At 41.4% G+C, this 25461-nt stretch overlaps 1 protein-coding gene across 4 annotated transcripts in view; it reads left to right on the top strand.

The window, feature by feature from the left end:
- ADNP (activity dependent neuroprotector homeobox) overlaps nt 1-25461 on the top strand; it is a 32057-nt gene that overhangs the window by 1836 nt on the left and 4760 nt on the right. Inside the window, exons 1-3 of one of the 4 annotated variants that reach the window (XM_090286568.1) lie at nt 293-356; nt 19178-19290; nt 21023-21115. In XM_090286568.1, coding sequence (XP_090142694.1) covers nt 19183-19290; nt 21023-21115 — 201 coding nt within the window. In that variant the 5' untranslated portion in view covers nt 293-356; nt 19178-19182. Of the gene's footprint in view, nt 1-292; nt 357-19177; nt 19291-19647; nt 19667-21022; nt 21116-23694; nt 23815-25461 lie in introns of those variants that run through there. The other 3 variants (XM_090286567.1, XM_090286569.1, XM_090286570.1) reach the window with 3 other exon arrangements.

Below are 25461 nucleotides of genomic sequence, written 5' to 3'. Positions count from 1 at the left end.
GCATTGTCAAACTCAACAGTTGATTGTAAAATTTTCTTTTCAGCTTTAGAATTGCAGTTGCCATTCATTATCTTAATAGCCAACCACCTTTGCAAAAGCGTTGACACCCGTCTTCTGTGAACACCCATCTCCTTAGGGTGTGTTGACTTCTATAGATTTTACTCCTCTTGTTATTTCCATAGGTGTGAGATGCACAATGCGAAACCTAGGCCCCAGCTTTTGCACCATGATGCACAGGGTTGTACTTTCTGTACTGAACTGATAGGTGGCCTAGTGGTTATGCCCTGTACTACCATTTTGAGGATCTGGACTCCGTTCCTGCTTTGCTCTTTGGACCACATTATCAATTCACACCGGTGGGTATATTCATTTTGGTGGGTGGGAACTGCAGCAACAGGGAAGCCAGAGACTTTTCCTGCTTGGTCTCCACCAAAGCCAACACTTCCAAAATTTCAGCCTAGCCACAGTTCTCAAAGAACCGGTTAGAGCTGGTTGCAGTCATGGGTTCCGAACAGAGAAATGACTTATGACTTGTATAAGAGAAAAATTTTAAGTTGCTGATACTGTTTAATCATTTGCATTCTGCACTCTTGTACATAAAGTATGTTCTCAATTATGCTATTTTGATGACCCAATCTCAAGAGTTTTTAAGCTTCTAGAAACCTTAAATATACTCTGATCAGAACAGGCCTTTTTCATGAACATGCACTTTCTACCAAAGATCGACAGTGGTTGACACCCAAGGGTACTTTGAAGACTTTGTTACAGGTGTTTTACATAGGTACACCAAGATAACGTTTATGGGAAAATGAATGGGTGTACCCTTTGATACACAGTTAACCACTTGGTGCTTAAGGAAGACTTTTCATTGGACATTTGCTACCAAGTAACATTTTGCTGAGTGGAAAGGGAGGCAGGTTGGTTGAGGTGTTCCATTAGACTTAATTATCCTGCTTTTATAATTATTCAGTAATTACAAGAATCAGATACTTAATCTAAGTGGATGTTATTTGTAAGTTTTAAAAACTGTTTAGTGTTTGTTAAACAGAATTCTGACCTGTATTTGATCTTTGATATATAGTTACACGAGATTTAAATGAGTAATTTGAAAACAACTTCTAACTTGAGGATATGTTTGAGATGAGGTTGTTGAGGATTCTTTTGTCTGGTTTAGCAAAAACCACCGAAGGTACAGTGTTAACTGATGGCCTTAGTGGCAGTAGCCGTTCCCCTGCAGGAAAAGTTGCTGCGAGCTCTTAGAAAAGCGTGTATTCTGTGGTTTCAAAGGTTTCCTGGTTTTGACACTAAAAAAAAAAAAAAAAAGGTGAAACAATTGTGTTTGAAGGCTGGAATTTAGATAAATTGTGAGGGTTCATTAAAGTATATAGTGAAAAGCCTTAATTAACTAGAGGGTAGGGGATGAGTATCCTGTTTAATTGAACTTCAGGTAGAAATTCCTTTATCTTGGCTCTTGTTAAAAATTTCCTAAGACTACCTTGCTAGCGGCTGCTGTACATTAAACAGACTAAGTCTTTGGTTTGGGCTCTTCGTTGGGCTGTGAATCTCTAAAGACCCTTGTTCACCTTGCCTATCTGGGTGGGAGTCATTGGTTTTAAACATACCCACTGGTCACTTGTTTTGCTTAAATTTCTCTCTTTCCTTAAACCGGGGTGCAGGAGAAGTTCTAATAAATTTATATTAAAATAAAATGTCACCATATTGAACATATTGTGTCAAGTAATTTCTCAGTTACTCTTATTTTGATGACCCAATCTCAAGAGTTGCTAAGCTTCTAAAAAACTTTAAAGATTTTCTGATTAGATTAGGCCTTTCCATGAATGTGTACCTGCTACCAAATAACCAATCAATAAATAGGGTTTTATCAAGTAAAATGGCGTTTGATTTTCATTATAACATACATGCATACATTTATTATTTATATTTAATTACTAAAAGCATAACTATACACTAAGTTGTTGCTTTCCTTGTAACTAGTTATAAATTCTGAAAAATGTCTATTATAATAATTACTAATATTTTGAAAATTTAAATACTCAGCAATCTGTTGGTTGCTACTTTTAAGATGTACACATTCTGGCTACACATTTAATTGAAAACTAGTTTAATAAGGAAGATAGAGCTTAGAAAAAGCAAGTAGGAATCGATTGAAGAAATAAAAGAAAATCTTCAGAATTTTTAAGTGTGCTTTTTTTTCTTCAGAGAAACATATACAGATAACAGGATTGCACAGGTTGTAATAGACCTTAGCAGATTACTCCCATTAATACACGTGTATACACACACAGAAGATGCAATCTGCTGTTCCAGAGTTGAAAATGTAAGTGCAGAGAAAAACAAGTAAGAATTAAACTGTAGATTTTTTAAATAACCTATCTGAATCTTAGTGAAATAAACTTTTTAAGAACGATGTAAAATACAAAAAGGAAATTTTTGTTGTATAAATTACAAGTTAATGCGTAGTTTACATCAAGATGCCCAGTACTGCTGTGTAATAAGCCACTTGTTCAACCTCAGCTCCCAAAAGACTTTCACTTTAAAAGAATGTCATAAACCCTGTTATGTCTTGCAGAAGGTAAAATACTTGCCATGAGAGTTTTAACTTTCATTTACTTGCCTAAAAAGGCATGAAGATTAAGAAAAATATTGCTCCCTTATGTAAATAACTTAATTATAGTTAGGTTAACAGAGCTTGATGTGTTATTAGCATCACATAAACTTACCGTTTTTCCTCCTTTAGTTTTGTAAACTTGTGGTATTCAGTCTGGAGTAAATGGCATATTTTGCGGATGTGCAGCACTGTCAGTTGTACATCTTATGTTGTTAGTTTGCAAACTTGGCATTTGAAACTGTTACGCACCAAAGCCCGACACTGACGGAATTGATATTTTGAATGTAAGAAATGTTTCTTATTTATACATTGGTACTTTCCACCTTGATTGTTGAGACACTTTATAAGAGAAACTATCCATGTTTGGCCAACATGAATGGCCATGGTTCCTTTCGTGGCTTTTTGTTTGTTTTCCTGACCCTGTTAATTAGAAAGTGATAGACAGGTTGGCTGTGCTCCCTCCGTCCCTCGGGGTCTTAGCACTCCTCACACCTGTGCTTTGGTCATGATCTACCTTTGATACCTGTCAGGTTAAGGGTCAGCTTCACTGAGAGGAGAAGGCTCCCTTCACATGATAATCAGGCTTCTCGAATTGAGATATATGTACATCAACCTGGTTGTATTGGGGTGGGGGGTATAAAGTCACATCAAATGGGAGCAAACTGGATAAAGCGCCAGTTTTGATTGGTGTGTGTACATTTTTATTCTAATCAGTGTAAAATCCAAAATTCTTAGCACTGTTTCTGTTCTGGGTTCCCTCAGCCGCATTGATGTATTCACTGTCCTCTGTCCTCAATTCTCTTGAGAGGCACTCACAAGCTTCCTTGGTTTATTGATCCCTAGCATAATTCTAAGGCAGCAGGTAAAAATCTAAAGAAATTCACTGTGTTCCAGGAATAAAGGAGAACATAAAAGATTTTTGGTAAGAGTTTACTAAGGGAAGACTACCCTGAACGTATACTGCAGTTTAAGAATTAAGTCAGAAACATGCGCATCACCTATGTGAGACTCACAGATTGTTTGGCCACCCATAGAATTGAAAATAAATCCTTACCTGTCCAGATTCCCTCTTCGGTAAAGAGGTAGATTTGTAATTGAGTTGCTCAGCTTCACGTTGTTTTTGTGTGTGTGACATTCTCCTGTGACTTGGTTGGTGCCTTTAATAAAGATGAGCTGTTTTAAGTGTAAAGGCCCCCTCGTTGGCCTTTTGTGGTATTATAAAATAATATCAATGGCTTGCCTGCTGTATTTTCCAAGTACTTTATAAATTATTCTCAATTCTCTCAGGACTGTCCTTGCTTCACAAATAGGGAAATTAAGGCACCACCGCATGCAGCCATGAAGTGAGCCCCAGAATGTGTCTGGGTTGATTCCCAGGCCTGTGCGTGGAACACGGGCTGTTATAATGCTCCTGTGAGCTGTTTGGTTGATGAAGGTCCCAGCGAGTGCCTCATGACTTCATAGTGATGCTCGGTACTTGTATGTCAGCTCACGCCCAAGGATACCAGATGTGCTCCACGATTCCAGAGGTTAGCCACACCCCCATCAGCAACAGTATGGATGAAAATTGTGGGGGTACAGGCTAGTTCAAGTAGCGTGTGTCTGGTTTCAAGTTATCTGTGTAAGGGTCTGAAAAGAAAGTTACATTATGGTCCTCTTGCTTTCCCCAATATTTTGGTTTAGGACAGTCTTTTTCTTTCTCCCCTGTGAGCAGTTATTTTTGCTGAAACAGATCATTGCTGGCTTTTGCCATTCTGCCATTTCTGTCTTTTTCTGAACCCTTTATACTCCTTTAAAAAGCTCACAGAAACTGTCCTCTCGAAAATCTAAATCTTTCCTTTTCTGGCAAAAGCTACCAGCAGTTGAGAACCTTTATGAGTGGTGTCTTTTGAAACCTGGTATATCTGAAGAAACTTCTGTCTAGTGGAAATACAGCAAAATTATTAAAATTTTAAGTTGAAATTATCAATTTAAGTCAACAGTTCTGGCTCTTGTGAAAGGTGGATTGAGATTTGGAGTGTCTTAATGAAGTGAGTACTCAGAATCCTGTTTCAAGATCAAGTTAGATTTAAAAACAAGAAAAATAAAAATAAAATTTCTCTGCAGAAAATGTAGGGATTGACCATTAAGTGTCAAAACCTGCTGTAAGAATAAGAGTACTTTGGCTAAGCCTGGACTCCAGGAGATGGGTTATAAAAGCTTGGTAAGATGATTCAAGTGTGTTGTATTTTTCAAGAATGGGGAGAAAAGTACATTTGCTGTTACTATGGGAAAATATTTCTGAGTAGGTTTCATAGAGTGTGGAAAATTTTTTAAGGGGTTGAAAATAACCTACTTTTGTCTTATGCCATTTAGATGCAAAGACCAGCCACAAGCTTCGGGAATGAGCCCGAGGACATATCTAGTGTCCTCTTAGGTGTGCTTGTAGATTGGTTTCCTTTTTTCACATTTCTCTTAAGCCAGGTTTTCCACCTGTATTGACAGCAAGCAGCTGTAAGCCTGTGGAGTTCTTAGGTAGACAGCAGAGCGGGAGCCCCTCCCACAGAGTGAAGCAGGGAATTGGTAAAGGCCCCTCATCTCACCCCCCCAAAAGCTGGGGTGGGGTATCAGAGACCGTCTCAGCCCTTTTTCTCTTACTCAGCAGTGAGGCATCTCATCTGGCCCCCTTTCACACAGACTGGACATGAACTCTGGTGTACAAGGCAGACTGGGTGTCAGGGAGCCATGTCCCCAGTTGCGGCTGCTCGGCTTTCCCCGGTCCCTCCCCGGGCAGCGTCTGCCCTGAACCCTGTTGGTTCCGGTGGTGTTCTAGACACTGTGGTGGTCACAGCTAGGACTCTGGTCTGAAACCTCAGAAGAACAGGGTAAGCAGCACATCATAGCACTTTCACTCGTCTTTCCGCCTGAAAGTCTTAAAGAAGGAGGGACTCACATATTTTTTTAATAAATATGCAAAATCTAGATCACATTTTATGTTTCTACACAACTGTAAGTCACGTAGGGTTATTTTGGGTGTTTGCAGATGTTCAGTTGCATAAGCATTTTAAGTGCCACAGAGCTTGTGAAGTTAAGAATACGCTTGCTCTGCCCTGGCTGGGTGGCACCGCTGGCTGGAGCGTTGCCCTGTGACCGAAAGGTTGAGGGGTCGATCCCTGGTCTGGGCTGGTACAGGAGGCAGCCAGTCAGTGTTTCTCTCGCCCCAGTTCTTCTCTCCCTTCCCCTCTCAAGAAGCAATAAAGAAAATGTCCTTGGATGAGGATTTAAAAAAAAAAAAAAAAAGCTTATTCTGACATGAATGGTTCACACACATGTAAAAATACTACTATATGTATATGTGTAAGTTTGCATGCACATTTTAATTATACAGGAACAGATGTATGGCAAATGCATCTGATTGTCAGGACCAATAACTTCATGCTTTTTTTCTTTTTTTAAGATTATACTCTGGTGTGAACTCATAATTTTCAAAGTGATTATTCCAGTGTCTGATCTGGTTTAAGGTCATAATAATAACTGCTTTTAAGCATTAACTGTCGTCATCTCATTTAATCTTCACATTTAAACAATACTATCCTTCTGGTTATACCATAAAGAAATAGACCTCCAGAGGTTACGTAACATTTTTAGGGTCACAGAGATAGTAAGTGGCAGAGCAGGTATCTAAACACAGACCTGTCCAGCTCTAGCACTGTGTTCTTAGTCACTATAACCTCTTCTGGCAGAGGGAAGCTCTCCTGTGCTTGTCACCTCACTTCTTGTTGCAGAAATTGGAAGTTATGAGGGGAAAGTTCTCACACATGGCTGATAAGTCAGCTAAGTTTTTGTCCATGAAAAGAATGTAGTCTTACTGCAAAGCACAGACTTTGATGTCGGCTGCAGGCTTTACCTCTCAGCCTTTTCTGTTATCATTTCAGTATCTTACTGTCTTCTCCCTGAGGCTCTGGGGATGCTGCAGCCCTTTCAGAGTGAGGAGGTCTGGAATGAGTATGGTCGTCTTCTGTACCGCTCCGTAGTCCAGAATCATTTCAGGTCTGCAAAGCTAGAAAATAGTTGAGCTTCTCATTAAAGTAAACCAGTTGGATTCAGTCTATTAAGACAGAATTAATTGGAGCCTCTGACATTGACAAAGTGATGATAGCAGGTCCTCATATAATGTCGTTCTGCGCGGCGTTGTTTCCAATGAGATGGCGACATCCGAGGGCCTGAACCTTGTTTGACTACTTAACAGTGTGAGGGCCGTTGGTGTATCGCCATGACGTCGCTCACTCGGTACTGCCCGGCGTGGTCTGGAGTTCTGTCAAGGCCTCCAAAGTTTCTGTATTGCGTCCAGGAATTGCTCTTCAGTATCTGTACTGTGCAAAGGAATCTAAACAGATGTTTAATATTCGTAGTTTGGGCAAAGAGACCCATCAGTGACAAATATCCCGAATTTTGAACCCAGGCTACCCCGCTGATAACATTGCAAGCAAGTCTTAATCTGGTTCCATATTCACTGCTGTTGCCCTAACTTTTCCAGTAGCCACATTTTTTAATTTTTTACCTCTTTTTACTTATAAAATATGCGTAACATAATGTCATTGTAACCACTCTTCGGTGTACAGTTCTGTGACATTGAGCGCACGCGTGCTGTGGCACAGCCGTTCCGTCCATGCGTCTCCTGAACGTCTGGCTTGCGAGACCGAAACTGTACCAATGGAACGGTGGTCCCCACTGCCCCTCCCCAGCCTTTGCCAACTACCCTCCTGCTTTCTGTCTCCGTAAACGTCACTGTTCTTAATGTCTCAGAGTGGAATCATACCGTATTTGTCCTTTGGGGAGCGGCTTCTTTTATCTGTGTTTCGAGGGTTCATCTATATTGCCAGTAGCCACATTTAAAAATATAAAAGTGAAATTAATGTTAATAATATTTTAACCCAGTACAGTATTCCCTCACTTATCGCGGGTATTACATTCTAGACAGCCCCCCCAATAGGTGAAAATCCACAAAGTAGGAACCTTCTTATTTTAGTATTTGTATATTTTTAAGGCTTTGTAAACTCTTCCCACACATTTCCAGTCCCTTATTAATCTTTCCCACACCCTTATTAACCTTTTCCACACTTTTATAAACACTACTTTTCTTTTTTTAAAAAAACAATTTTTTTATTTGTTTTGTTTTGTTTTAGACAGAGGGGAAAGGAGAAAAAGAGAGAAACATCACTGTGTGGCTGCCTCTCACTCGCGCCCCCACCTGGGGACCTGACGTGCAACCTAGTCATGTGCCCTGACTGGGAATCGAACCAGCGACACTTGGTTCTCAGGCCGACTCTCAATCCACTGAGCCACAGCAGCTAGGGGACTACTTATGTTCTTAAACATATTCTACACTCTTAAACCTACGTAACTTTAACAACATGCGTATACAGTACTGCAGAATCCCGCGATATAGCAAAATATCCACAATAAATAATGAAATACAATATTTTTTTAAATCCCACAATACAGTGAGGCCGCGATGGTGAACTGCGATATAGCGAGGAACAACTGTATACTCAAAACGTTCTCATTTTAACATTATATTTTTGTAAAGGTATTTATAAGATATTTGGCATGTTTTATACTAAATCTTGGAAGTCCTAAGTATGTGTTATACTTAAAATGGACAAAGGACTCAAACAGGCACTTGTGCAAAGAAGAAATACAGAACTGGCCAAAAAATCCCAAGGGTTGATGGGGACGTAGCAAAGCGGGAACCCTTGTGTACTGCGGGTGGGGTGTAAGGGTAGAGCTGCCCTGGAAGCACAGAATTATGTGGTGTGACGGCAGTACCTGGGGGATGTGCCACCCTGGACGGCCCCGTTCGTAACAGTGTTAGTCATAGTAACTTACGGGGGGAAGCAGCCTAGGTGTCCGTTAATGGATGAATAAGCAAAATGAGAACACGTAGCGTGAAATATTATTCAGCCTCAGAAAGGAAAGAAATTCTGACATCTATAATATGAATAAACCTTGGGGACATTATGCCAAGTAAAATAAGCCAGTCACAAAAAGACAAAAGTTTTACAATTTACTTATATGAATGTACTTAGAGTAGTCAAAAATCACAGAGACAAAATAGCAGGGGAATGGTGGTTGCCAGCTCTAGAGGGGGACAGAGGGGAGTTACCGTTTAATGGGCACAGAGTTTCCGTGTAGAAGATTAAAAAGAGTTCTGGCAGTGGATGGTGGTGATCATAGCACAATATTATGACTATTTAATATCACTGAACTGTACACTGTAAAATGGACTATCTTAACCATTTTTGTTATCTGTACTTTACCACAGTATAAATAAACAATAATTTTAAAAGCACATCCCAGTTCAGTTCAGACTAACCACACTTTAAGCTTAATAGCCATTTAAGGCTAGTATCTACCTTAATGGAAAAAACAGTTCTTAAAACTTCACAAACTTTGTAAGCAACATTAGTTTTCTTGCTGCATGTATAAACGCTGAAATACAAAGACTTTGTTTCTTTTAAAAGAAAAATTATATGTGCATAAAAATCTGGAAGGATAAATACTATCCCAGTGTTCACTGTTGTTGTCTTGGCGTAAAATTTAAGTGATTTTGTGTTCCTTGCCATATCCGTATTTAGTTATCTTATTCTGGGCTTTATTACTTTTTTCTTTTTGTAGTAGTTTTATTGATAGCATTCATATACCTTAACAATTCGCCCATTTAAAGTGTGCAATTAAATGTTCTTTCCGTACATTCACAGAGCTGTGCGACTCGCACCAGAATCACTTACAGAGTGTTTTTATCACCCCACAAAGAACTCGGTAGCAGTCGCCCTGTTTTCCCCTAGCTCCCCAAGCCCTAGGCAGCTTTACTCTCCTTTTTCTCCCTGCAGATTTGCCTTTTGCGGACAGTTCATGTATGTGGAATCATACAATGGGTGGACTTTGGTCACTGACTTACCATGATGTGTTCAGGGCTCGTCCATGTGGAGCACAGATCAGTACCTCATTCCCTTCTGTGGCTGGATCATCCCAGTGTGTGGCTGATACTACAGTCCGTTTATTCATTTATCGGTTGAAGATCTGGGTGGGTTCTCCTTGGGTAGTACGAGTACTGTGGAGAACACTGGCGTACAGGTTTCTGTTTGTTTGGAGCGTGTTTGTGTGGATGTATGCTTTCATTTCCCAGTTGCTTTTGTAACAAAATCGAATGGCACTTGATTTGGGAAAAGGCGCTAAAGAGGCAGTTAAAAGCTGGCCAGCCCCATGCCTGCCTACCCCTGCCCTCCAGGAAAAAAAGATCCTTGAAGCCTCTGCTTTTCCAGGCATTTGGGGGAAATTGATAATGGGAAGGTGATAAAGGAAAGACATAGCATACCTTTGTTTTGTGACAAGCTGTTGTTTTATTTAAGAATACCAAGGTTGTGATTTTTCTGGTACAAGATATTACCGTTACAATTTTGATAGAAAGATACCTTTCGGAGGTGACTGTCCAGTGAATGTTGGCGTCCACAGTGATGGTAAAGAGCACTTCGGGCAGACGGTCTCCAAGTGGAGTTCTTGGTTCAGTCCTTCTCTGCGTGTGGCGGGACTGTCTGACCTGAGATGAGTGTATATTCCTAATCTCTGTATCACCGCTTGAGCTATTACAGGGTGGGTGAACTTTTTCAAGCTCATTTCATCCTGGGGATTGAAGATCTGGTGCTTCTGGATGTATCTGTGTAACTTGCTGTTGTTTACTGTTAATTAACGTCAGAGGTCAGAGCTTCATCTGTGTGGGTAATCGCGGGAGGCAGGGGCGGGTACACTGCGTCGTCCTAGATCTGGAAATAACCTGGAGGCCCTGCTCTGTCACCAGCAGGCCGACCATCCTTAGACCAGTTGCTTCTCCCAGTTGCTGATGTATAAAGTGAGAAGTCTAGATTAGGCAAACCCAGTGGTTCAGAGTGCTGCTTTTCCATAACCCTGCAGCCAATACTACGGTTTGGACGAGGAATCTCTTATCTTTCCCAAGCCCTGTACTGGACATTTGTTCGTTTCATTTTAGGATCAGAATGCTCGTGCCCCGTCAGCTGAGAAGGCGCTTAGAGACAGCTGATGTTACTGCCCTTCTAACCAGACGTGGATTCAGGATAGAATATCTTTTTTCCACCAGCTGAACCAGCTAATGCTGAAAAGGGGCAGCACACAGGCAAAAAAGACTACATGGGTTGGTCATGTGTGTGAGGCGGCTGCCACCAACACAGATGCACCACCTTTCAGGACATTAATTTTAAAATAATATCCAGCTCTGGTAAGTGTGGTTCTGTTGGTTGGGCGTCATCCCGCAACCTGAAAGGTCCAGGTTCAATTCCCAGTCAGGACACATGCCTGGGTTGCAGGTTTGGTCCTCAGTTGGGGCGCATGTAAGAGACAAAAGAGGTAACCAGTCGATGTTTCTCTCCTTCTCTTTCTCCATCCCTTCCCCTCTAGAATCAATAAAAGGAAAAAAACATTTAAAAAGAAAAACTCTTAAAAAGTAATTACGATACCCAGAATTAGAGAGGGTCGTCCCACTTCACCTTCAGTCATGTTGCGTTTGGAATACCAGTTGATTCAGCGCATCAGAGATTGACAAGCTGGAGCCCACGTGTTGGTGACGGGCATATGTGCTATCGGAAGGGACGGTGAAAAGTGAGAATGGGTAACTCAGAGAAGAGGCAGAACCTGGGAGGGAAGCAGGACGTGTCTTAAAAAGTTAAAAGACTGTCATGTGGCCAAGTGACTAGACTGCTGTAGCTGCGCTGAGTTATGGGAGGGTCACACAACTTTGTAAAGAGGAAACGTGAACAGAGCTGTCCTTCGAGGTAGGGTTTGTGCTCCCCTCCCTCAAGGTGGTCCAGCAGAGGAGAGTCTCTTAGAGCAGAGCTCTCTGTGGGAGGGAGTCACACGCTGGTGACAAAAAGTGCCCCAGAGCATTCCTAGGACCAGATGGTTTCGTATGTACAAAATACTGTATTGAGGTAAACATACTCACTTTGTCTTCGTAAATATAGTCTCCTAAAGAAATAGGAGAACTTAAATATACGGAATTTAAAAATTGAAGAAAATCAAACGTATTTTTTCTGAAGTGAAGACAATTTTGTATTTGACATTTTACTCAATTGGGGTGTTTTTTTTTTCCCATTATCAGACAGACTGGTAAGCGTCAGTGCAGTTAAGAATAAAAGAAAACAGAAATTGATTACGTTACCTGCCTGCTGCTTGTCTTTATTAACAGTGTTGCAGTATTACTGTCCTGGACCACATACGTGATGCTCATTCAGATGGAGCCTTTAGTACAAGTGTGTCTTCATTTGCAAAGTAGCTTCTCTTTCTCGTTCTCCTGGGCTTTGCAGATTCCCTCCCCCGCCCTCCACTTTTTTTTAGCCTCAACACTACTGCACGCTGAGAGTCTAAGCTTTCTTTTCTTGCCTCTGTCCTGCTGCAGTTTTATCTGCTAATCCAGAAAAGCGTTCTGCCCGCGAGGGTCAGGTAGTTAACTTGTTCTGTGGTATCTGGGTCTTGACAAGGAGAGAAGACAGAGCTACCTTTCTGTGAAGAGCTGCTGGCACCTGGAAGGGTTTCTTTGCCCGAGTTTATAGGAAGTTGGAAGAGAGCTGCTTCTGCCCAGGGCGGTGTTTTAGGAGGAGACTGGTGCTTGCAGACGGAAAGTAGGCTTTGGGCTTGCGGACTGGAGGGTTCTCCCAGCGCGGCCTCACGAGGTTCATCTTTTAAAATACAGATAGCGATATATAGACCTTTTCACAACAGGTTTCCTTTAAATGGAGGGCTTAGCGACGCTTAAAAGCAAATGAGGTGTCTGTGTTCTCTTCACACCCCAGAATAGTCAGGAAAGAAGTGCATGTTGCTTATAAAAAGGAAGTGTTTTACGATGGCCACAGTTTTACTCAATGAATGATGTTGATGGGTATTAAATATGTGGCTGAGGGGGGGGAAGGAGGGAAAGAGGGTGCATGAATATGGGAATGATCTTTTCTTTCTGTGTAAGTAGTGTTTATCGTAAGCAGGTCCTGAATGTTCCCACAGAGGCACTGTACAACTTAAGTGTCGTCATGTGTAGCAGTGAAGTAACCGATGCTTTGATTCTCTTCATGAGAATCTTCTTAAAACGCCTAGCTTCTTAGAAAATAGCTTGGCTTACCAATTTGTAGTTAGTTAAAGAAACTTCAAATATCTTGCTCTTAAACCCCAGTGTGGGTTTAAGGTCATTACGTACTTTCATCAACTTTAACTGGAGTACAGTTGACCCTGTGGGCCCGCGCTTATATGCAGGTATTTTTCAGAAAATATGTACAATACTGTAAATACATTTTCTTTTATGACTTTCTTAATATTTCCTTTAGCTTATTTTATTGTAAGAATACAGTATATAATACATATACTGTATGCTGATACAAAATATGTGTTAATCAGCTGTCTATGTTACTGGTAAGTCTTCCAGTCAACAGTAGTATAGGTTTGGGGGAGTCAGAAGTTACACTCAGATTTTCAGCTGCACAGGAGGTCAAGTGCCCCGAACCCCCATGTTGTGCTAGAGTCAACTAACTGTACTTTGTTTAGAATTAAGTATCAAGGGTCTGGATTTCTTAAATGCCAGTTTGGGTTGATGATGTTTCCAAAACTGAAATTGTTTATATTATAGTAGCTTGAATGTCTTCCTAATTTTTATTAACTTAGAAAATATACAGCAGCCATTTTATTTACTAGTAATGATACCATTTCTGGTCTTTGTTGTTTTTCCCCCCTCCAGGTAAAAGATATTCCCAGAGAAACTGTATTTATCTTTACAGCTTTGCTGTAAAAATGTTTAAAAGACAACATCAAAGTATAAATTATGTTCTAATTTTCAGGCTTACTGTGGGCCTCCTATGACCATATTCTAATCAGACTAATTTTTTTTTTAGGGTATATTTTTACTAAACTAGGCATTCTGCTATAGCCATCAAATTTCTTGCTTTGGTTGATTTCCGAGTTAGGTCCAGATTTTATGTTTAAGTAACTATTTAAAGGAGCTGTTCAGGGACAGAGAACTTTTTCTTCCTTTCTTCATTTCACCCCAGTCCTTCCACTTTTTATCTTTTTTATATTTCAACTAAGATTTCTTCAGAAACAAGGGGTTCACCCCTTCGGAGGGTTGGGCAGGGTTAAAACCACTGGTTTATAATAAGGAGCTTACGTTTAAGTGTTTCCTGGAAGAAATGTAACCCTGTTGTCTGGCTCTCAGTGCATTGTTAGAAATATCTTCCTATGAAGATTGTTGAGTTGCATCTGCTGATGTAACTAACTCACTGATTGTCAGTCTGCTGTATGTTCGGAATTCAGTTCCCAAATTCAGGGATGGGCAAGAGTAGGTTTGCAGTTTTGAGTATGCGAAAAACAGTTTATTCTCTTATTATTTATTAACTATTATATTATTTGTATTACAACTGTAAATCTACTTTTGCCCATCCAAGTAGAGTTATACCAGCAGGTGATAGAAACTAGGACACATGGTCATATTTACTTCTGTGTTTTCTGACATGTAAAGTAACACATGTTCTTATTAGGGGTTTGGGGAACATCACATAAGAATGCATAAAAAATATCAAGAATTATATACTGAAAAATGCCGTGCTAGATCTACACTTGTAGTAGCTTAAAATACAACCTGGAGAGGCGTAATTTGGAGGCTTTATTTCCTCCTGGCTTGATTATTTATCTGTGCCTGGTCAGAGGTTTATGGTTAGGTTTTATGTTCTTTTTGTTTCGTCTTACTCTCTGATGGCACAGTTAGGAGTGCTTTTCTTTTTTCCCTTTTCTCTTTTTCCCTCTACCCCTAAAAACAGGGACTAGATGATACCATCTTTGATCCAGCGGCTCTGCAGAGGGACAGCTGTACAGAGACAAGCCCCACTGACTTCTTGGCGTGTCAGGGTCATCAGGCCTGGCCTGGAGCCTGCTGAGCTAGGACTGTCCTGTGCTGGGTTTCCCTTCATCTTCCTGACCCAGAGAACCCGAGTGCACCTGCCTAGGTGGCAGGCCTTTTGGCAGAGCTGTATTTTCATACGGATTATAATTATGTTCCCCGGTTAATGACCTTTCTGCTTCAGTGATGCATCCTCCTCCTCCTCCTCCTCCTGTAAAGAATCAGCCTGTAAATACTTCCTCATGAGACAGGCTCTGTCTGCCTTTATTTACCTTCTTGGTACTTGGAGTAAAGGAGTATTTTTGCTTGGAGGGGAAAGAGGTGTATGCATTTGATCAGTCTAATATGTAACTTATATGGCTTTAATTAATCTGTAGCCTGGGGCTAGAGGTCTTAGATTGGTTTTTTGGTTATCTGATGAAAGCATATGAATAGGAGTTCTGCCCAGGATTAGTAAAACTCAATGTTTTGGCCCCAATAGGTAGGTAAGAGTATAATTTGCAAAGGCTGATAGAAAAAAGGAGTATGACTCAATTATTCATTCAACAATAAATTTAAATAATACTGAAAGGATAAATTTAAGTCTGGTTCATCAGGTATTATATGCTTACCCAAAAGCTACTTATCTTTAATTGTTAATAAAACACTTGCAAATGTTAACTCTTATTAATAGGTCATTGAGCTTTCCCCAAATTCTTAGGATTTAGAAATGTTTTACTCTTTCTACATAGTGTTTTTGATTAATGAAACCAGGGGTCAGAGCGTCTTTCAGGCTGACCACATCATGGCCAAACTCCTGTTCTGCCTTTAGGCCCAGCTCACAAGTAGTAGTATTTTGCACAAAATTCCCATCTTCCTCTTATTGCTCACTTTCTCCTGTGTCTCACGTCAGGACTACCAGGGCTTCTGATTACAAATGATATGAACCAAGCAAAAACTATAATGTGTTTGCTCTTGTTTCGAAAAGGTGTGGTGGTGGTGGTGGGCTGGCTTTCGGGCACGGGTGGATCAAGGACCTTACACAGTGCCAGCAGGAGTCTCTCCCTCCCTCTGCTTCCTGCGTGTAGTGGCAGGTCCTGACTGCTTTTCAGCGTCCCTGTCAGCCCTGTTTGAGACACACATCCCACTCTATACACATCAGTGTCTACAGAGGTGGACCACCCTACCTGGTCGACCTGAGTCCCGGACACTCTGCGTCCTAAGTGACCGTACGTCAGTAGCGGCAGGCGTGGTCCCAGGAGGAAGTTGGGCAGGCGGACACCAGTATCTTTCCTCCAGGGACCTTGAGACTACCGTGTGCTCTAGGTTCGTCTCCTAGAATCAGTGGGCTGTTGAAGGGTAAGAACTGTGTGCTGTAAATCTTTCTCTTCCTAGTACACTGACTGGCAAGTGTGGGTGCTCTGAGAGCGATTGCACGGTGGTACCACTCCGTTCAGTTGGGTAGTTTTCCTTTTTCATGCCCTGAGCTGAGATGTTTATGGTTTGGCTAAAGGGGCTCTCTTCGTGTTGGGGTGGCGGTGCTGACCTTGTGAAGATGGCCATCCTGATACTCAGGGCGGCTCAAGAGAAAGGATTAGTGAGCTACCAGGGACGGATCTGGAGGGGGACGTAAGCCCATCTCTGGGTTCCTTTCAAAGCCCAGCTCCACAAATTTTTGACATTAATGTAAGACATCTTATAGAGTAATGACGATAAATACTGTTTTTAGCTCTCTTTCTATTCAAAAGAGAGGAAACTGTTCTTAATCTCAGGCAGTGAATTTCCTATTTGCTCTGTTCCTACCCTTTAGTCACTTAAGGTGTGGGCACCTCGTTTAGATTTCTAATTCAAAGGGCTTTTGAGGGGTCGGCAGGAGGCTGGCGGTAATTCTTGTAAAAGTATTTAAACAAGAAACCAAATAGATTGCATTAATGAACCCAGGAGACAGTCATTGATTTGAAGTTATCTTAACAGCAAGCAGTAGGCTGAAAATATATATATATAGGCCCCTTAAGTTCTTTTTCTTATCAGTCATAATAATTGACATTAATTGGTAGAGTCTGTTGGAGGCTTTCTTTCAAGAAACACATAGAAAAGCTCAGCACATATACACAAGAAATACTAACAGTGTCCCCCTTCTGGGAAGGGGCACTGCATGGCTGGAGGACAGGAGTAGGGGGGAAGCCTTCTTTGCTTATTTTCCTGTACTGTGTACCTTTTTGTATAACAGAAAAGTTTTTAATTTTTTTTTTTTTTTTTAATTTTTTTTCTTGTATTGATTCTAGAGAGGGAGAGGGAGAGAAATACTGATCAGTTGCCTCCTGCGTGCACCCTGACTGGGGACCGAACCTGTGACCTTCAGTATGCAGGATGACACCCACACCAAGCCAGGGCAAAAAGTGTTTAGGGGGGGGGGGCAGAGCAGAAGAATCTTTGTAAATTATAAATTATAATTTTGAGGATGCTAACATATAAATGTTATTCTAGCTCCAGATGAACAAATTCTTGGGACAAAATCTTGCCTATGTAAGCAAATACGTAGAGGACACCTCCATCTGGGGAAGGAGGCAGATGATAGAATTCGCAAGATGATCAGAAATGTCATGAAGACGATTATAATCTTAACTCAGAATACTCCACATCCTTCAGTGTAAACTTGAACTTGGGTTCCTCCTGGTTGCTAATCATAGAACAAAGAACCGTTTTGTGCAGCATTTTCCAATTCACCGTGTCGCTATTTTATCTATAAGCCTATTTAATTCTGCCTAAGTAAATAAACTTGAGGTTTACTCTGTGGCAGAAATGTCACTTTTATAAATTATAAGCTTCTTGTAATGAAGTTCCCTTATGAACATCCCCACTTTTTCATGATTGTAGGTGGGTAGACTGGTACCTACTGTGCAGTGAGGTGCTGCTTTGGCGACTTTGTTAGCTGTGGGCAGGCACTCAGGTGCCTGGTGTTCCCCATCAGAGAGTGGGGTTTCCTCTACCCTGAGCTTACGGTTTGACTCCCTGAGATGTTTCCTATGTGGCTTTAGTGGTGGCAACATTTCCAGGTCTTTGTGTCTTTGTTTTTGCTGAAATGTTGAGCTGCTTATCCTTGTGAGCAGATCTCTGCTCTGAAGGGAAGGAGAATTAACTTGGGAAGTTCCAGAACAGCTGCTGGGTTTTGGCCCAGGGAGAGTTCATGAAATGGCTAGGGAAACAAGGTGTCCCTTTAGCAGTCACCTTTCCAAAAGGTATAGATTTGGCCTTGAATGCACATTAAATTGTATCAGAAGTGACATTATACAGATGACTGGGTGGCAGAGGCGCAGATAATACCGTAGTGCTGCTTCCTGAGTAGCAGCAGTTCCATCTTGAAGGTGAGAAGGCTGATAAGGTTTTCTCAGTGAAATAACATTGCTCTTTTGGCCTCAATTTTGGTTCTTCATAAAAATATTTTGAGACTTCTAAGTTCTCATAACAGGTTCACAATTCCTAGGAGTTACTGATTTGGTAGGTTTCACCCTTTTTTTTTTTTTTTTTTTTTTGTTCCATTCTTCATAGTTAATACTGACTTGGGTTAGAATAGTAAATGAAGTAACAAGATTCTACATTTGGATTAGTTGACTTTATGATTGTGGTTTACGAATGGTAGTGGTACTACAGAGTTCTGTAACAGCCTTTATTAATTAGAAAAGCAGGTCTGCATGTATTAAGTTTTAATTCTTGATGCTTTTGTTTTAGGTTTCTAGAACTACTTTATATCCTACAAAATTGATGTAGATTATTAAATTGATGATAAATTGTTACCATACTTTATAAGAAACATTTATGGTCTCATTGGAAGACATAGAAATTCTCAACCACCCAAGTTGTACTAATTTTATTATCTTAACCTTTGTTTTTAAGGAACTTGGGAAAGTGGATCCAAGTTTTCTTTTGCTGTTATGTCATTTAAATAATTTTTCAATTCCCTCACACACATACAGGCTTTTCATTTTTCAAAATAATCCCTTAGAGTCACATAACAGTTACCATTATTCGCTCTGATGCCGAGTGCCCAGCTGTCCCGAGCTCAGCGTCCATTCCGTCACCGTGAGTGCCTTTGTCCAGTGTGGCACTGGCTGAGGGGCCAGCTACACAATTATTAGTGTTTTTGTTTGAGTAATATACAAAAACTTTTAAGAACATGTCTTTAAAATACCATAGCAGTGTGCAAGGCAGTTCCCAGACAACACGAGCTTTTTCCCCGGCACTCAAATTATGTGGTAACGATGCTGAGATGGTGGCCGTTTTCTATTTTCAGAGATTTAGGACCACAAGGGGAAAAGCACTCACACTTGATTTTTAAATAATCCATTGGTATTATTAACCTAATTCTCACCTTTGGAAGTCCATCACCAAAAGTTTAATCAGAATTGTGCCAGGTTAGACTTATAGTCAATCTGTAACATAAAGTGTCTTGTTAAAAATAGGAAAGATCAGAGAGCACTTATTTGCCTGCCTGCTTCAAGTGTTCAGAACGTACTAGAGGAGGCTATCTACTCACCCTTTTTTGTCAGACTGGGCCAGGGTTTTTGATCCTACCATCAGTGGAATTAGTAAATATTACAAGTTGTACGTGTTTTTGACTTGACTTAAATTTTTTTTTCCAATAGAAACTATGTTCCAACTTCCTGTCAACAATCTTGGCAGTTTAAGAAAAGCCCGGAAAACTGTGAAAAAAATACTTAGTGACATTGGGTTGGAATACTGTAAAGAACACATAGAAGTAAGTAGCATGCCATTTTTTAATTTTAACATGACTCAGCTTCTGATCCATTACTTTGTGCCAGCGGCCAGGACGGCGGACTCTTAGGCATGAGTCTGATTTTGGACCCCATCACTAGTTTCGCCGGGGCTTTCTCAGTTAGCCCAGCTTGTTCCCGTCTCACTGACAGGGCCTTTTTCGTCTTTGCGTCCTAAAGCAAGAGCAGCTGCCATTGAGGCCGTACACAGGTCAGACGTTTCACCGGGTGCTTGAAAATTGTCTCTAAATCCAAATCCTTAAAACCAGCCCTGGAAGGATGTAGAAATTCTTATCTCCAATTTACAAATGAAGAAACTGGAAGGAAATGGGTCCACCTCACGGCCAAGCATGTGGCAAGGTCTGTCTTTGGGACGCCAGAACCCGTTCCCATTCTGACACCCCCGAGTGTTCTGGGTGACCTTCTGGTTGTGGAGCCCTGTGGTTTGGGTGCCTGTGGTCTCTCTCTCTAGGTCTGAGCATTTGTTGGCCCTTTTGCCCCATCATAGACTATTGTCTTCCCCTTGTGTAGCAGTGTGGACTAGACAGACTTTTCCTGGCCTTTTACTCTGTGAGCTTGATCTGTAACAGCCCCGCGGGACAGCCGGGGCACCGGTTCCTCCTCTTCCAGACCTCACTGCTCCAGGTCAGGTCTTCCAGGTGGGTGGTCAACAGAGCCTCTGATGGGAAGAAATGTTTAAAGCCATGTTCCCCACTAGACTTTTAAGTGCCATGTGGTCAGGGACCTGGACTGCCTTGTCCATCTATGTATCCCCAGCACCTAGCACAGCGCTAGGCACTCAGTAAATGTCTGTATGGAATTGAAAATAAAAAAGCGATGTACTCTATTCAGCAGGTTTTCTTTTCCCGATTCCCACTGAGAGTCTAGGGGTTTGCAGCGCAGACTGAAGCTTCTCTAGTCACGTTGCCCCCAGCACTCCACTCCCTCTCAGCCCCTCCCGCTCAGGTAGATCTGCCTGATAAAACAGTCCGTTTTCATCACGCTCGGTGGGGTGATCTTCCTAAGCATAAATAATGCAAATAAGGTACCTTTTTCTGTCCTGCATTTGATTTCCCCCCCCCCCCCCCCATTATTAACACCAATTACATATCCTGGAATTTACATGTACTTGATTTTCCCACACTGAACTGTGAACCTTTTAGGAACAAGGGGAATTATACTCTAATACCTTTTATCTTTCTAGCATGGGGGAAGCAGGCCATTAAATTTTTAAATAAGAGTATAAATTTAATATTTTCTTAGAATAGTTTCCTTTCTTCCTTTTGGGTTCAAAAATCTTGAGTTTTCTTTCCAGTCCAATCCCCCTACCTCACCTCCAGTGTCAGAATATCACACCTGTAGTGCTATAAGCAAACAATTACACTCCAGTCTACTACAACTGATTAGTTACAGATACTCTAATGAAGGGTACTTTGGTATTAAAATGTGGCTACATTTTTTTAAATGAGAATTTCCAGCCTTTTCCTTGGAAACCTGGCAGACCATTAGGGGAATGTTTGAGTGATAAGTGTTCAGTGCAACGTCCCTATGCCTTTGTATATTTCCCAAGAGGTTTGTGACTCCTGGTTTAGTTCTTGATGGGGTAAATGTTCCAGTACATCACTCCAGCCCTCGTTAAGAGAAAGGATGTATAAGTAAGTTTGGGCTACAGTTGATGCCACTATGTTTTTGTAAACTTCTTTCACTGTTTTCTAGGATTTTAAACAGTTTGAACCTAATGACTTTTATTTGAAAAACACTACATGGGAGGATGTAGGACTATGGGACCCTTCACTTACAAAAAACCAGGTAAGTGACACAGGTATACTCCCTTTTCCGCTTTAGACCTTGTGTAATGATGAATTGTTTGTAGGAGTCCTACAGAGGGAAACGTCAAAACTGATTACAGTCATGCGCCGCATAATGACATTTTTGTCAATAATGGACTGAGTAGTGGTGATCCCGTAAGATTAATATAGAACTGAAACATTCCTATTGCCTAGTGATGTTGAAGCTGTTGCAAGGTAGTAAGTAGTGTTAACGGTTTACTCGTGTGTTAGTGACACTGGTATAAACAAACTGCTGGCACGCTGTCCGTCATACAGAAGTATAACACATACAGTTACGTACAGCACTAACATTTGATAATGATAATAGCTGTTAACTGGCTTATGTTTACTATTTACTTTTTATTATAAGACTATATTCTTTCTACTAAACATTTTCTAAGTTTGCTGTAAAACTGTATGCTATGTTATGCCAGAAACAGCTTCATGCATCTATTTACCACATCTCTTGATTGCAACATTCTTCTTGTGCTTGATTTAATCTTGTTTGTTTTGTTCATCATGACCCCTGAACATACCAAACCCACTGCTAATGTTGGCAGTGAGAGGCCATGTAGCGCGAGTGACCTGGAAGTGAAATTAAGAGGGTTAAGGACTGCGAAGGCGGAAACCAGTGGCGGTTACTGCTCAGCAGCCGGGCACGGCCCATTCCACCAGAGCCACGACCTAGAAGAACAAGAACAAGGTGACAGGAGCTGTTGAAGAATCTGCCGTATTAAAGGCAACGAGACTAACACAAATTCAAGAAAGGCTTATGTATCAGTCGTGGAGGAACGTCCAGTGACCTGGACTGAAGACCTGGCACAGATGCACATACCTCTCAGCACCGTGCCCGTCACAGCAAAGCAGAGCGTCTGTGATGATGAAAGAAAGGGCGAGACCCAGCTACGATGTCGAGTATACTCCTAGCTCTGGGTGGTTTCAAGGATTTAAGAATGAATCATTATTCACTACCAAATGCAAAAGTGAGTGGTGAGTGATGAGTGCTGGTGCTGATGGGAAGGCAGCTGGAGAATTTTTGGAAACTCTAGGTAAGCTTATTATAGAGGAAAATCACTTGCCAGAGCAAACATTCTGTATGGATGAAGCCTCACCACTCCAAAAAAGGGTGTCTGAAAGGACTTGAATCCGTAAGGAGGCCAAGGTCAGTGTCAGGTTTCAGGGCCTTAAGGGCAGGATAACAGTCTTGCTTGGGGGCAGTGTTACGGGCTACAAATGGAAACCTTTGTGTTCTGGCACAGGGAGAACCCCCCCGCCCTCCCCTGAGGTCTTCCCCATATCAATAAGCACACAACCAGTGCACTCCAGGAGTAATAGGCAGTCATGATGACCCAGCTCCTCCTCCAAGATGCCCTCCTGAATTGCTACACCAGCAAAATGGAGAAGCACTATTTGGAGAATAACATGTCTTTAAACATTTTGCCTACTATTGATAATGCTCCTGGACATCCTCCTTTTATTGGTGATCTCCACCCCAATATCAAAGTAGTGTTTCTCCCTCCAAACACCACCTCTTTGATCCAACTAATAAATCAAGGAGTTATAGCCACTTTTAAAGCCATGACCTTTGCCCGGGCTGTTCCTGCAACTGAGAGAGAAGACACTGATGAAATTCTAGAAGGATTATAGTATCTGTGACTGCATAAGAACCTTCTTGGGGTGATGTCACCTAGGAATGCATGGAAGGCATCTGGAAGAAGACGCTCCAGAGGTTTGTCCATGACTTCAAAGGATTTGCCAAGGATGAGGAGGTTGCAAAAATCAATCGGGCTGTGGTTGAGATAGCAAACAACTTTAATCTGGGCCTGGATAAGGATGACATTGAGGAGCTCCTGGGGGTGGTTTCTGAAGAGTTGACTAATGAGGAGTCGTTAGGACTGGAACAGGGACACATAGCCGAAGAAAAGGCAAGAGGACAGGAAACTGCAAGAGAAGGAAAAGAACCCCTTCCCCCGAGCCAAGGAACTTCACAGTGAGGGGTTGAGCAGAAAAGCTTCTGCAGACTTCAACAAGCTCCTTAAAAAGTTTGAAAACACGGACCCAAACACGGAAGGGTTCTCATTAACAGAGAGAACTGTTCATGGTGCATTATCAGCTTACAGGCAAATCTGTGATTTAAAAAACTATTCAAGCAAACCACCATGGACATCTCTGAAGAGTGATACCCCCTCCAGAAGAAGACATCGTTGTCATCAGAGATGACAGCTCCGTGCATTGGAAGACCAGACCTTCCAATGGGACTGGATTTGGAGGTGAAAGACAGTGATATTCATGATTCTGACCCTGTATAGGTCTAGGCTAATGTGTGTGTCTTAAGTTTTTAACAAAAAAGTTTAAAAATTGTTCTTTCTAGCAAAAAGCTTATAGAATATGGATATAAAGAAAAGATCATTTTTATACAGCTATACGATGTTTTTATTCTTTAAGCAGTTATTATAAAAAGTCAAAACATTAAAAAACTTAAATTTATAAAGTAAAAGTTACAGTAAGCTAAGATTAATTTATTAAAAGAAAATTTTTAATGAATTTAGTGTAGTCTACATGTGTAGTGTTCATCAAGTCTGCAGTAGTGGACAGTCATGTCCCAGGCCTCCGCCTTCACTCACCACTCCCTTCCTGGGTCACCCAGAGCACCTTGCAGTCCTGCAGCCTCCATCCACGGTAAGTGCGCTCTACGTACAGGTGTGCCAGTTTTTATCTTTTACACCATGTTTTTCCTGCCCCTTTTCTGTGTTTAGATACATAATACTCACCCATTGTGTTGCAGTTATCTATAGTATTCAGTACAGTAACATGTACAGGGTTTTGTAGCCTGGGAGCAACAGGCCGTATACCTTTCCGCCTAGGGGTACAGTAGGCTAACCCGTCTGGTCTGGGAGGTTCGCACAGCGACGAAATCACCGAACGATGTATTTCTTAGGATGTGTATCTGTTGGTAAAGCGACGCATGACTGTATTTCATATTCTCTTTAAGTGGTAAGGAAAACTAGGAAGAACTTTGTTGTTTTTGTTTTGTCGTTGGACTAAATCTTCAAGTATAAAAGTTAGAAATTTTGTTACTTAAAAGTTCTGCGGCCCGCCCTGCTCGTGGGGCTCAGTGCTAACCAAAGGGTCGCTGGTTCAATCCCAGTCAGGGCACTGCCCTGGGTTGCGGGCCAGGCCCCAGGTGGGGGCACATGAGGGGCAATCACACCTTGATGTTTTTCTCCCTCTCTTTCTCCCTCCTTTTCCCTCTCTTAAAAAAAAGTAAATTTTCTTATGTAAAAAGCAGTTCGGAAGCCCCCTGTGTACCAGCATTTACCCCCTCCCCAAAAAGTGCTACGTCGGTGTCTAAAACCCTCCCAGCACGTTGTTCATCTGGGGCGCCCATTGCAGCCCTTGTTTTTTCTAGAGAGGGACGAGCCAGCTGGCTCTTCCATTTAAATTGTCTTACTTATGTTGATGTCACCCACCTCTGTGGGAGGGGGAGGGGTCGGTGGTGCTCTGTAAGATAAGAGTGACAGAAAGGTGTGACTTAAATTTTTACGAATTGGAGTTAAAAACTGAGCACAGGGCACTAGCGTTGCAGCGGGTATCACTAAGTGAAGATATGACAGACGTAGAGGAAGTGAGTAGGTGGTATTTCCTTTTCCACAGGAAGAAGTGATGGTCAGTTCAAACTTGACCATTACCTATTTCAGTAGTGGCTGTAATTCTGGATTATTGATCTGTTCATCTGTTGGACCATACTTGTCAGGGAATTAACACTTTTAAATTCTTCCTCCAAAATTTGATAGTATAGTTAACTTGGTTCTGTCTTATTAATTCCGTAGGAAGAGATATTAACCAATAAACAGTATTAGAATAAAAAAGCTTCCAAGTGAGACACATACTCAGTTTTATGAATCCCAAAGCCTCATATTCTTACACTAAAGAAAGGTTGAGATTTAAGAAAAGATAGAGTATTTCATTTTGATTGAAATCAGTATCTAAAACAAAGTAGGTTTCTAGAAAGAAAATACAGTCTTTGGCCAACCTCGTGTCTCACCTGTCCTCACCCAAGGACCAGCTACACAAGTGCTAATGAGCATAGTTCTGAAGGTCGCCCTTTGATACCAGCACTTCTGCCTTTTGTAGAACTATGGACTCCTCACAGTCTGTAAGACGTTTTTTATTTAATTAATTTGAGCCGTAGAAGCTGTCGCTTCATTACCTTGAAAAGGTTAAAGCTGCTCTTGGTTACGAAGGAACAAATAGCGTGACTTGTAGAAGAAAGCCTGCTTTTCCCATCAGGTGTTTGATCAGCAGTGGAATCTGAATACTGTACTA

Source organism: Furipterus horrens, unplaced genomic scaffold (genome assembly GCF_987537825.1).
Source record: "Furipterus horrens unplaced genomic scaffold, mFurHor1.1.pri manual_scaffold_8, whole genome shotgun sequence".
Lineage (NCBI taxonomy): Eukaryota > Metazoa > Chordata > Mammalia > Chiroptera > Furipteridae > Furipterus > Furipterus horrens.
The sequence above is the reverse complement of the archived record's forward strand: the minus strand, read 5'-3'. Positions and strand labels throughout refer to the sequence as shown.